Source organism: Prionailurus bengalensis, chromosome C1 (genome assembly GCF_016509475.1).
Source record: "Prionailurus bengalensis isolate Pbe53 chromosome C1, Fcat_Pben_1.1_paternal_pri, whole genome shotgun sequence".
In the NCBI taxonomy this organism is placed as follows: Eukaryota; Metazoa; Chordata; class Mammalia; order Carnivora; family Felidae; genus Prionailurus; species Prionailurus bengalensis.
Window position 1 is genome coordinate 131,643,308 of NC_057345.1, and position 12,922 is coordinate 131,656,229.

A 12,922-nucleotide genomic window follows, 5' to 3' on the forward strand; every position below is an offset into this window, starting at 1 on the left:
CTATGTTCAGATTTTTTTTATGTACTCCTACAGCTGATAAAACAATATAATAGAAAATTATTGCTTAATAAATGTTGAGCTGCATGTAAATGTAGCAGGAAAAGCTTTTCCTCTACCCTGTTCTGTTTACTTGTTTGTTTGTTTTTTACCAATGGTGTGTGTGAATGAATTAAAAAAAAAAAAGCAGGTTAACAAATTATATCTGATGTTGGTATTTAAAAAAATTTTTTTAACGTTTTATTTATTTTTAAGACAGGGAGAGACAGAGCATGAACAGGGGAGGGTCAGAGAGAGGGAGACACAGAATCCGAAACAGGCTCCAGGCTCTGAGCTGTCAGCACAGAGCCCGACACGGGGCTTGAACTCACGGACCGCAAGATCATGACCTGAGCCGAAGTCGGCCGCTTAACTGACTGAGCCACCCAGGTGCCCCATGATGTTAGTATTTTTTTTTAATTAATTAATTAATTTTTTTGATGTTAGTATTTTTTATAAAGAGAGGGGATTTACAGAAAAGAAGTGAAAAGCTCAAAGAAGTGGTTAGACTAGAAGACTTGTATACCACCTTAACAAAGATATAAATTGTGGTAAGGTAACTAGGAAATAAGGGCTTCTTAGTAAGGTTTGTTATGAAGACACATCTCTAGGTCATCTTCAGTCTTATCGGCATGGAAAAGGCATGATCTTGACACAAGGGAAATGTATGCTCTACTTTTAGGCTGAAATGAATAAGGCAGAGGGTTCTTTTTATGCATACTATTTCTCAGTTGCCTTCCATGCAAAATAATTCTTATGCCAAAGTAGCAACATTTTGGAGTGGCTTATTCTGACTTCCATTTAAAATCTCCCTTTTTTTGAACATTCTAGCATTTGACCTTGTGCTGGTGTTGTATTTGCACTAGATTGGTGTATGTTCCACATCTTTCAAAAGAAATTACAACTACAGGGACCTGTTATATTTTAGATTCCAAAACCTTTCTTTTGTCTCTTTAGTACACTTGTTTACACTTTCTCTCCATAATCCAAGAGAAAATAGTAGATATTAACTCTTCCCAAAGCCTATTCTAGAAAAGTTCTGTGGATCAATAATATGCTTTGTATTGGGAAAAAAATGTATAAATCACTTTCGTGGATATGTGAAGTGAGAAATGATTCAAAAAGAGGAAAATAAAATTCTACCTCTAAGCTATACTGGTTTATTTTTCTCTAAGCCTTACTATCTCAGTGTGCTGCATTTATTTCTTTAAAATTAAATTTCTTGAAGGAGAATGTCATTCCAGCCCTTCTTTAGTTGGCCTCGGATATTTGCATATAACTACCATTCCAGTGAATATGGGTTTTGCTTAGCAATTAATCAGTGTCGGATGCCTGCCATTGTAGAAAGTAATTCACATGCAGATAGTTTTCTTAACTTTCCTCATTGAATTCCAAAAAAAAAATGTATGAAGCATCTGGATTTTTGACATACCTCTGTCTCAAAAGCTGAAGTGATAATGTTTTCATTGAAGAGATGTAAAACACCTGGGGTGTTAACATTTAATTGAAGCTTGTTTTTTTTGAAAGAACAGAAATGAATTTGTACTTTGTCATAATTCATTTCCCAGAAGATGCAGTTGCTCCACAGAAATCAGACAATAGAACTGTTACCTCATTTGATTTTTAGCCAGATAATCAGATTGAACAATATCTAACAAATATTAATGATATTGTAATGAAAGCATTAAAAATACAAATAAATACTATTGTGATAAATGTATATTTCATTCAACAAAAGCAAATACCGTAAATATAATTTTTACTTTTACTTTTTTCAATCTGTAATACCACCTGGCAATATTCAAAGACAAGTGTGCCCAGAATAATCTTGTCTCATTGAATTTAGAAGAATGTGAATTGTGCTATTTAACTCTTACATATAAACAAAACTTATAATAGAAAAGAAGATTTTAATAGGTTAAATGTAAAAAACTTCAGGACAGTAGTCTTGGTAAATCATACCATTTTAGAGAGGGAATCTTTCACATTTTAAATTGAAAAAAAAAACCCTGAAATTGTCAATCTTCTTTTCTATCTTCCTTGTCCATGACACTAAATAGAAGCCACAAAATTGAAGGATCTTTATACACAAAAATTTAAAATCACATGTTCATGAAATGATATAATTTTTTTCATCTTTATTTCTGATGAGGACTTAGAAAATTAGTGAAGAATTCTTTAAAGGTAAAATCATTGTTGCAAGATTTTTCTTTTTTTTACTTCAATACCCAGGATTTGTTGTCTCGCCTTTGAAGGATAAAGAGGTAGACACAAAATAAAATGAGCAGCAGGCAAAATATTAGAGTATAAGATTAGAAAGTAAGAGTAGTATCAAAGCTCTCTTTATAGAGAGAGGGCACTGGAAAGTGAATGTGCCGGACTATAAGCAAGGGTCTTTGTTTTATAAGGTTCTAGTCAGCACTCCCTACTTTTCCCCCTTGTTCCTTCTCAGGTTCTACCTTTATTGGCTAGGTAATCCTAAATGCCTACTCATTCCCTTTTGACTGGCTCATTTCCATTGTATGAGGGGTGGTCTATGGCCATACCGTTCCTTTATGGTCTACTACTTATTTTTAGTTAGGTCTTTTGTTAAATTCCTGAGAAGAACCTGAAGGGGAGTTGGTGCTGTCTGTTACATTCTTAAGAGGAACCTTATGCCCAGAGAGGGTTTGCTGTGGTCAGATGCTCCCAGCTCTGTTTATCCCCATCCAGGATCCTCAGGTCTTAATCTTTCTCTCTCTGCCTATTTTATCCTATCTTTCCCTATCGAATTATGACATAGAAATATAAAATGAATACATTTCACAGGTTTTATTTAGCACAATAATTAATGAGGGAACCAACAATGTATTAAAAACTAGTTCAAAGAATTTGAGGAACACACATGTAAAGACAAATAGAAATACTGAAGTGAATGTGCAAATACATACAAATTTGGTCACTATCCATTGGGCAATGAACAATTACATCTCCACTGGACAAAATTCATTTGCATTTCTAACAAAAATATTTATTTACATTACTATCAGTTTTCTACAACTTACAGAATTATAAAATACATTTAAGACCATGAAAAGCTAAAATAATCTGAGTGTTCTGGACAAGCCACCAGTAATCAACTTTGCTCATTTGAAAGTCTTTTACATTTTTTCTTGATTTACAAAATTTGAATACTTGCTATTTGTTTATATGTTAGGGAGCAAGAATTCCTATCCTCTCAAAGTCCTTCTAGCTGGACTAAGAATCAAATTGACATGAGACAGATTAACAGGAGAGAATCAAATTTAATAGAGTACATACAGGGAATCCACACAGACATGGAAATTACAAAGGCAGTCAGGCAAAATGAGGTACACATATCATCCTGAATTAAGGAGAAAGGGGTAGGGATATGGGACTCTCGGGGCGGGGGGGGGGGCGGGAAAAGGACCTCACAGGACAATAAGAAGAAGAACAAATGTTTGGTAATTAGATATTTGTCCTGCCATACAGATGGGTCACTCATATAAAATTTATCTTTGCTAATAGAAAGATCCCAAAATTAGACTCTTCTATATATTTAAGGGAGGGGCAAAAGTGTCTCTTGAGCCTGTAAGATCTTGATTGCCTTCAGCTCAGAACAATCTTCACATCAAAGTAGACCATCTTGGGATGGCCTGACATCAGCCCCTACAATACAAGTAACTGCAATTAATCTTTACCAAGGATAACTTTAACCTTATATCCCATTTCACATGAGCATTTATGTAGATGTTTCATCTTCTTTTGTAATAATTTTTAATGCAATATGAGAGAATACAATGAGTTATTTTAGGGATAAATTAAATTAAGGGTTTCTTAACATGATAAAGCATGGGACTCTACAATATAAGAACAAATTTGTTTTGTAATTTATGGTGTCATTCTATACATAGTTGAGTTTATATGTAAACTATCATGTGAATGTGGTAGACTTGGTATATTTGTCTAAATGCATATTTCAGGGATAATATCTAAATCTTTCATCAGATTCTTAATGGGACCCCACAGTTTCTAAAAAGGTTAAGAACTTCTTCTCCAGAACAAAATTATTCTGACCTACTTGTCTGCCCGCTATTATTTCATTCAATCGTTTGGACTATTTATAGCAGGAAAGTCAGCTGGACTATCACAGACACTCAAACATGCTGGCACGACAAGCAGATTTATCTAAAAATCACCCTGGGAGCTCACACTGGGTTGTCTGGACAGTGAGCTATTTGGGGGAACCTTGATCTTCCCACTCACTTACACCTTATTTCATCAAAACTGAGTGCAACACAATTGAGTTTCTCATAAGACTGATGGCTTCCTTCTCCCAGTAGGAGGCACCAAATTGACCCTTACTAGACAACTCCTGAGAAGTCTTGGTACCTTGACCCCATCTTCCCTTCATGCTAGAAGTCTGATTATTTGCCAATTACCACATAAGGGAATAGAGCAATGGGCAGATGAAGTGCCTTTCTTAGAATGGTGACACATGCTACCCAAGCCATAGAGAGCTCTGGCATGATGCCAGTCTATGTGATGCTAAAGAGGATCAGAGGACCTGTGCCTTCTATTCTTGATGAACTTTGGTTGCCAAGTTCCTCAATAAAATCTATTCCTATTTCTCAACCCATGCCATAAGATGCTCTGGAATGTATGCCCAGGGTTAGGGAATACAGTTGGTGATGCAAAAGGGACATAATTTTATAACAGGTGTTGACTGTAAAGAGATCAAAAATATGCCTCAATCACCATCATAATATGTATGTATTCTTTGGTTTTCAGAGTATTTATGAGCTTGCTGGAAAAAAAAATGTATGCATTCTAGGGGTTCAGGGAGACATAAACAAGTTTGGTGAACTTGTGGGGAGCGCAGTGGAAACTAAGTGGTAGGCAAGACTCCAGGGCCCTTCAGGCATGATCCACTATTAGGAAAGGAGACAAGTATGGACATCAGGATTCAGCAACAGGGGTGAATTTAGAGAGGAGGATATTATGGCATCATCATTTGGATACATTCCTGACTCAGTCAATTTGGCAGCATGTGCACATCACGGGCAAGAAAAACTTACAAAACAAACATACAAAAAATAGTTTTCCTTAAGCTTTGGGACCCTAGTAACTGTTGGGGAGCTAAAATGTCCTGTCTCCTTCAAGGTCCTTTAAGCCAGACTAAGAATCAAATTGACATGAGAGAGATTAACGGGAGAGAATAAAAGTTAATAGCAAACATATGGGGAATCCAAACAAACATGGAAGTTCCCAAGATAAACGTATTATTTTGAGGCAAAATAAGGTATACATGTCATTCTCAACTAAGGAGAAAAGGGTAAGGAAGAAATGCAATTTAAAGACAGATGAAAAATATTAAATATTTGGTAAATAAATGTTTGCTAGACCACTTAAAAACAATGACACATAGAGGACTTCGATCAAATAGGACTTGTTAGGTTCCTCCCTATCTACCATACCTAGCTTATACCAAAATGTAGTTCTCATGGTGATGGCCTCTTTCTGGAGCAGGCCCAATATCTATTTTTTTTAAAGTGTTTGATGAGGAGGTAGAGATTTTCCTGCATCTACTGGGTTTTGATTGCTTTTTAACTCAAAATAATCTTAATGCCAAAGAACCTCATCTTGGGGCAGCCCGCCCTTCACCCCCAACATAATTCTGATGTAGTGACCCTATAAAAAATGGATCATAAAGTGATAAGAGAAATTTTTCTTCCAATGCTAGAAAAATATGCACAGGTTGTCCAGAACATTAGAAAGCATTTGTCAAATGCCTGAAATGAGAGACATTTGTGAGAACAGCAGACTGAGGGAGATTAGTCACAAGATGAAAAGACTAAAAGTGAGCTCTGAGCCATCACCTGGAGCAGCCCAGGAGCAGTGAGGGGAGCAAGTATCTGAGCTGCATTCAATAACAAAATACCAGCAGTTCAAGCTGGTGATGTCAAGAATTTCAACAGCAATAACATAATTTGAACTGCCTATCCAGAAATGTTTGCATGCATTGCCATATAAACATAGGTATAGATTTTGACATAAAATTACTTATTACAACACAAATGGCATAATCTGTATTGTGTACAACTAGCTCTTTCACTTCTTGGATGTATCTTAGATACCTTTACAAATCAGACTCTAGACTCACAGAGCTTTAGTTTAAAGCCTGGGTTCTCAACATACTGAGAACACCCCCACTTTGTTTGGGCTTTACACTTGTGGCTTCCTTGGCCTTTCTCCATCTACATAATTTGTATCATTCTTTGATACATATATCTTCTCAAATATCCCCAAGCCCCCCTTTTAATGCAGTTCCCTGTTCTTCTCTGCCACACTTTTTTTCCCATCACTCTGTAGCAACTGGCCCTACTTCATTTTTCTTGATAGCACTTATCACGACTCACCTTGACATTTTGTATTTATCTGTTTATTGTCTACCTTTCTTACTGAAATGTGAGCTCCAGGGGGATAAGGACTTTGCAGGTTTTATTACCACCATATTCTCCAAGGCCTAATATAAAGTAGGTTCTTGATAATATTGTTAAAAGGATGAATGCCTCAATTATTTATCATTCACCAATAACTGGTGATTATTAGTGGTATGGGTTTATGATAACCAACTTGTCCTTCATATATAAAAATGTGGGTAATAATGCTACCTAGTACATATGGTAGATGTAAAGATGAAAGATTATTTTACTAATTATAATAATGGTTAATACTTACTGAGTATGCACTGAGCTAACCTCTCTTTTACTTGCTCTCCAACCTATACTATAGAGACTACAGTTAAACCCACTGATGAGTAACCTAAGGCCAACAGAGTTCAGAAATGACAGTATATGATTTTTATCCCAAACAGCCATATTCCAGAATGCTATCCTCAAAACTACATTCATGCCACTTCCTTGACACATATAGCATGGGCCCAACTAATGATGACTAATGTTGTTGGTAACATTATTATTGTTGTCATTGTCTTGTGCTTTTCATGACCATATATGTTCTATCACATGGATATACTATATTTTATTTAACAAATTCCCTGTTGCTATATTCTTAAGCTGCTTCCAGGGCACTGGGTGGCTCAGTTGGTGAAGCGTCCAACTCTTGATTTTGGCTCAGGTCATGATCTCAAGGTTTGTGATTTAGAGCCCTGCATCAGGCTCTGCACTGACAGTGCGGAGCCTGCTTGGGTCTCTCTCTCTCTCTCTCTCTCTCTCTTTCTCACTCTTTCTCTGTCTGCTCCTCCCCCACTCTTGCACACATACTCTCTCTCTCACACAAAAAAAGCTACACCCATTTTTATAAATCACTACAAGCAATGTCTCAGTGCAATACATGTACATCTGTGTACTTATATACAATAAATTTTCATAATTGTAATAGGCATGTCATTTTGATATATCTTACCAATTTATACTTTCAAGACATTATACTTTTATGCTTTGAGGCCCGTAAAGCATCTCACATATTTGTTGGTCCCTTAAGCTTTTGTTTTCGTCATCCCTACTACATTTTACATGAATTCAGTAGTTACTGTTAAAAATTCACAGACTCATAATCTCCTTTGCAAAACCAAAACAAATTTGTCCAATTTATGTCAATACCCAAACCATTTTGTTTGGCTTTGCTGTTTTCCTTAAGAATCTGTTTTATCTTTGTTTGAACCATTTGATTCTAAAAGAAAGTTTCCAAATTTATGTATATTTTAATGAAGATGGTGCTAACATTTTGTTTATTTGATCTTCAAATTTCTAAGTGATCATAAGAACTTCTAAAAAATTATGAGCTACTCATATCTGTAAATATTTTGGGGAGCTTAGCCTAAAGTGTCCTGAGCAAAGGGACCTCTAGAGTACTTACTAAACTGCCATAAAGGTGCTCTCTGACTTAACATTATTTCAGAAAATATTTAGGCAAAATTAGAAAAAGAATTTAAATAGTATACATCATCTTAAAGACCAAAGATCACCCAAGAAATAAGCATATTTTAAAGTCAAGATATACAAATCATGTTTATGGTCTCTAGCTCGTTAAAGAGGGCAGCACAAGTCGCTGTAATCCTTTCTTGAAAACATGCCTTAACAATGCCACTACAGAGATTTCTGAATGCTTATATAAATACTGAAAACATCCGAAGCAGTTATGGCTCAAGATTACAATTAGCATTTCTTAATGGAATAGAGTACCTGTAAGATGCTAACTTGTATAAACAAAGTGTGAAATGTGGCTACAATAATTTTAATTGCTATCACTTTTCCAGTGAACCTTTTCAAAAGATGCTTGAAGAGGTTTGCCAACTTAAATCGTCCAATTATTTGGAAAGCATTGCAAAGTACTACTTACAAAAAGCATGTAAAATAAGGGAAGTACAGATTGCATATATTTGATTGCTTCCCCCACTTTTGTACAGGCAAGCTAGGAGTGTATGTGTGTGCGTGTGTGTGTGTGTGTGTGTGTGTGTTCCTCTGTGGGATATTGTTTAAAATTCAGAATGGACTCTTATAGTAGTCCTCCTATTCATTATCAATTAGATCTATTTTACTTCAAATAAACATAAGATACTGTTTTCTTGCTGAAGGTTTAAAAATAATATTTAATAAAATTGAGTGCATAGAAAAAGCCATGACAATTGCAGGCAAATTCCCATCTGAATACATTTGTCAATTTTTTTTCCTGTGTATGTAATACAAGCTTACCTCAATATGGAGCCAAGAACAAGGAAGAAAACAACTTACTTCATCCTTTTCCTTTTTACCCTCAGTGCCATCCTCTTAGTTCAAGCCCTGATTATTTGTGCTAAGCTGGTTGTAGCAGCCTCTTCTCTCTACAGAGAACTACAAATTGGTTGGATTTGGCAGTAAGTCAGCTTTACCTCCAGTAAAAGGTAAGCCAGTTCAGTAAGCAAAAACAATTTTATCTGAGCCACAATCCAAAAGGAACAACTATCATATTTTTTAGGTACCCTCATTATATCTAAAGCATTATCAAGAGTGATTTTAGGCATTCGTTTCCTGAGAACTTCATTTGATAAATTTATATACTTTTCACTTTTCTGATATATATTACTTTGATGTTTCTGACACATAACACTTTGTTGTTGTTTTTTTAACTGTGTGATTTAAGAAGCCTAAGGGAATACATCCTAAAAATTTAGAGAAAAATGAAATGAATTTTCATTTGTAAACCTACACATTTATCATCATATTCAATTAACTCGGAAACCTGTAGCTAGTAGGAAACACCTACTAAGTGAAAGATATTGTAGGGTGTTTCAAAGAAGGTGTAATGATTTAGGAGTTGTGATCTCTGATCTCTGTAACAGAGAGCTCACAATTTCTTTAAAGGAATACTATAGAGTCACATAAAGATAAAATTCAAGGGAGTGTGTAATTTGGCAGGATATGAGAGATGTAGACAATGAGTACTATGTAAATTCACAGGATGAAGAGAATATAGAGTACTTTGCTGGTGAAAAGCCCTTTGATTTACTCATCTTCAACAGAATCACTCTGCTTTTATCTGTTTTATTTGTTTATGCTCCTGGCTAAGATTTCATCTAAAGAGAGGGTTCTGTGTGGGAAAAAGTTAGTTTGAAAATCACCATTCCCATAATGAAGTGGAGCAGAGGCAAAGATTTTTTTAAAACAATATTGGGTAATCTAACTTATATACATATGCTTGTTTTTGTGATGCATCGTGTGGTGCTTTGGGAGCATGTTGATTTACTTCCTAACCTGCCAACCTGCCATGAATTTCAAAGTAAATGTGGATGCCAGTGTCTTTTCAAATCTTTCAGTCACCTGCTATTGCCTAAAGAACAAAACCCAAACTTTTTAGCAGAGCACATTCCCTATTGTGTTTCCAACTTCCTTTTCTCTTTATTTTTTAAAATTACAACCTTATACCTGATAGCACAACCATACCACCCTTGAGATGTCTATTTACAATGTTCATTATTCAAATGAGAAAACTGAGGTTCAGTATGGTCATGCCCCAGTGGATGAGAGGCTGTTCCATAAATTTAGGTTTATATGCTTCTAACTGTGTGCTCTTTCTTTAACATGCTATTTCCCATGAGACATTCACCTCTACAGTGCCAGTGTTAAATCCATAATACCTACTCAATATATGTTTGCTAGATGAATAACAATCAGGAAATTGGATATAAAAGAGAAATGTAAGATAAAATTCCACCCTCAAGCTTACCTCCCCACGACTGGGAACACAGCATAAAATTATCAAAGCATTTCCTAGTCTCTCTGTATAGTTTCTTCTTTAGAGGAGGATGGTTTTCCAGTCCCTGATGGTGCCCAAAAACTAATTGTCCATTAATCTCAGAGGCAGACTATTAAAGTGTGAGAGAAACATTTTGAGAATTTCTGATACCTCTTTTAAAAAGTGAAATTGCTACAGTGTCACAGCTTTCTATATATTCCATGGATGCTGTGGGCAAGTGACGATGAGAGAAGTAAAGACAGGGTACATAAATTATCATCTCATCAAAAGGGTTAGAGTGATTTCTACTTCTTTTGTAGCTAAGTACCTTTCTTTACTTTGAGAATAGGTTTTTCAAACAAAAATAACAGATGAAGTGTCAGGTTTATACAGTTCACATATTTGAAAATACTTCCAAAGAGATACACTTTATCCAGTCAAGTTAATATCACACACGCGCGGGCACACACACACACACCTTCCTGCCGTTGATTTATTGGATTTTTAGATAGTGTTTGACAAGCTCATTTAATATCTCCCAACTTCCCAGGTAGGGTTTAAGAAATGATGCTTGTTTCATCTGCCAACTCAGGAAAACACAAGTCTTTGTAGAGAACTTACTGCTCATAGTAACAAAATTTAGAGAAAATGTACATAGCATTTAAAAATACATAAGGCAGAATTGAAGAGTTTCACCTTTTCCGTAATAGTACTTAATAAAATGATAGCAAAAATAAAAATAAAAAAAATAAAATAAAATGATAGCAATCTATTTCTAGTACCAAGAGAAAATGAATTAGATCCATGTAAAACTTTTCTCCTGAAGAATGAGTGTGTATCTGTGTGTGTGTGTGTGTGTGTGTGTGTGTGTGTGATTCCCATAGAATTAGCGGCTTTTGAGGAAATGAAGGAGAATATTATTAAACTGTATAAGTCAGCACAATAAAATGTAATAGGAAGTAATATTAAATAAATTCTCTTATTCATTTGACTTTAGAAAAAAATGGCATACACCTTAATTTGTCCCAGATTAATACAATGTTCTCAAATCTTCCCTGGTATCTTCTATTAAGTACAATATGTCTATGCATTTTATCTTTAATAAGCAACTTGGGGTAGGAAAGGTTTCGCTTTGTTATGAGAACTAAAGAGTTATTTTATCCCTGGTGCAAACCTTTGCTTCTGGATGGGGGGCTGTTGCACCTTAGTAAAACTGGCAATGCTTCAAAAGGGTTCTGAAAGCAACTATGATATTTGAAGATAAAAGCATGGAGACATTGCCTGCATTCTGTCCTATAAACCTTAGGGGTAAATCCTTTGATGTTCAAATGAGAGGACCTTAAATTCCTTTATCTTTCTACTTTTAAAATACTGTCCGTGGATTTTTTAATAAACACTACATTCAATTTTCTACACAGAATGACTGCTATTTTGTATGCAGCCTAGATAAGTACATTCTATTTTAATGTCAATGTCTCATTACATTTATTTTTCATATCTTCACTAAGACAGACTATTTCAAAGTAAGTAGAAATCTTAGGTATCATTAATTATATTATAAAATTAAAGTAATCTAGAAAATTCAATACCAAGGAAATATTTACTGTCCCATTCATTAACCTGTTATCAATCAGCATTTTATTATATTTAAAAATTAGCAAAACTTAAAATTCTAGTTTCATGCTTCTCCATGGCTATTATTAAGCATCTCAAAATGAATCTGAAAGAAATTATATGTAACTTGAATTGCCCTTTGTTGCAAACCTATTTACTCATAGAGAATGTCCAGTCTTCTGCAAATCCCCACATGTACATTACAACTATTTTGGGGATTTTCTAGGAAAGTCTCATACATACTCCAAAACTTTAGCCTGTTCCCTGAGGACACAGATCTGTGGCACACAGGGCTGCTGTGACTCATTAATGAGGTGCAGCCTTCCTGCGCTGCCTTCCTCAGCTTCTCTGTCTCTCCAAGGGCTCTCCCTGGGCAAAGCCCTTAGTATGTAACATTGCTAGACAGCACTCTGAAGCACCTATTTTCATTGACCTTTTGAAGTTAGAGAAATTTTATTTTAATATGATCAAATATGCAAAACGGTAGAAAAGACATTATAATCTCTGTATATCACCCAGTCTGGTAAAGAACATATTACTAAATACATTTGAAGACTCCTGTATAACCTACCCCTATAACATCCCACTGTTTCTCCTATCATTTAAATGTATTCATTTATATTTTCGTATGCGTATATACCATTAATATATAATTTTATATGATGTAAATATATAAACGGTATCACAATATATATACTTCTGTCTTTGCCTTTGCCCTTTCAACATTATGATTATTTTGTTCAATATTTATTTTTCAGTGTTAATTTCCTTACCTTTTTCTCTAGTTTAAGCATTTTCGTTACCATATAGTTTTTTTTTTTGTATATCTTACCAGATTATTAAAATCCAGAGTAATTACCAGAGTAATTAGACATTGTGCCATTGACACAGAGGAAGAGAATTGGAAGAAATAAACCCAAAGAATGAATCATATAAATATATATATATATATATATATATATATATATATAGGAGCTCACGTGAGGGAAAAATTCTGATAAAGGAGTTTGGAAAAACTAATTATACTCATGGTAAA

General features: G+C 34.9%; 1 protein-coding gene across 1 annotated transcript in view; it reads right to left on the bottom strand.

Annotated features, from left to right (window-relative positions):
• LOC122479475 (thymocyte nuclear protein 1-like) overlaps window positions 1–12,680 on the bottom strand; it is a 41,168-nt gene extending 28,488 nt beyond the window's left edge. Inside the window, exon 1 of the mRNA XM_043573364.1 lies at window positions 12,660–12,680. Within this exon, the coding sequence (XP_043429299.1) occupies window positions 12,660–12,680 (21 nt within the window). The remainder of the gene's footprint in view (window positions 1–12,659) is intronic.
• Window positions 12,681–12,922: the final 242 nt, after the last annotated feature.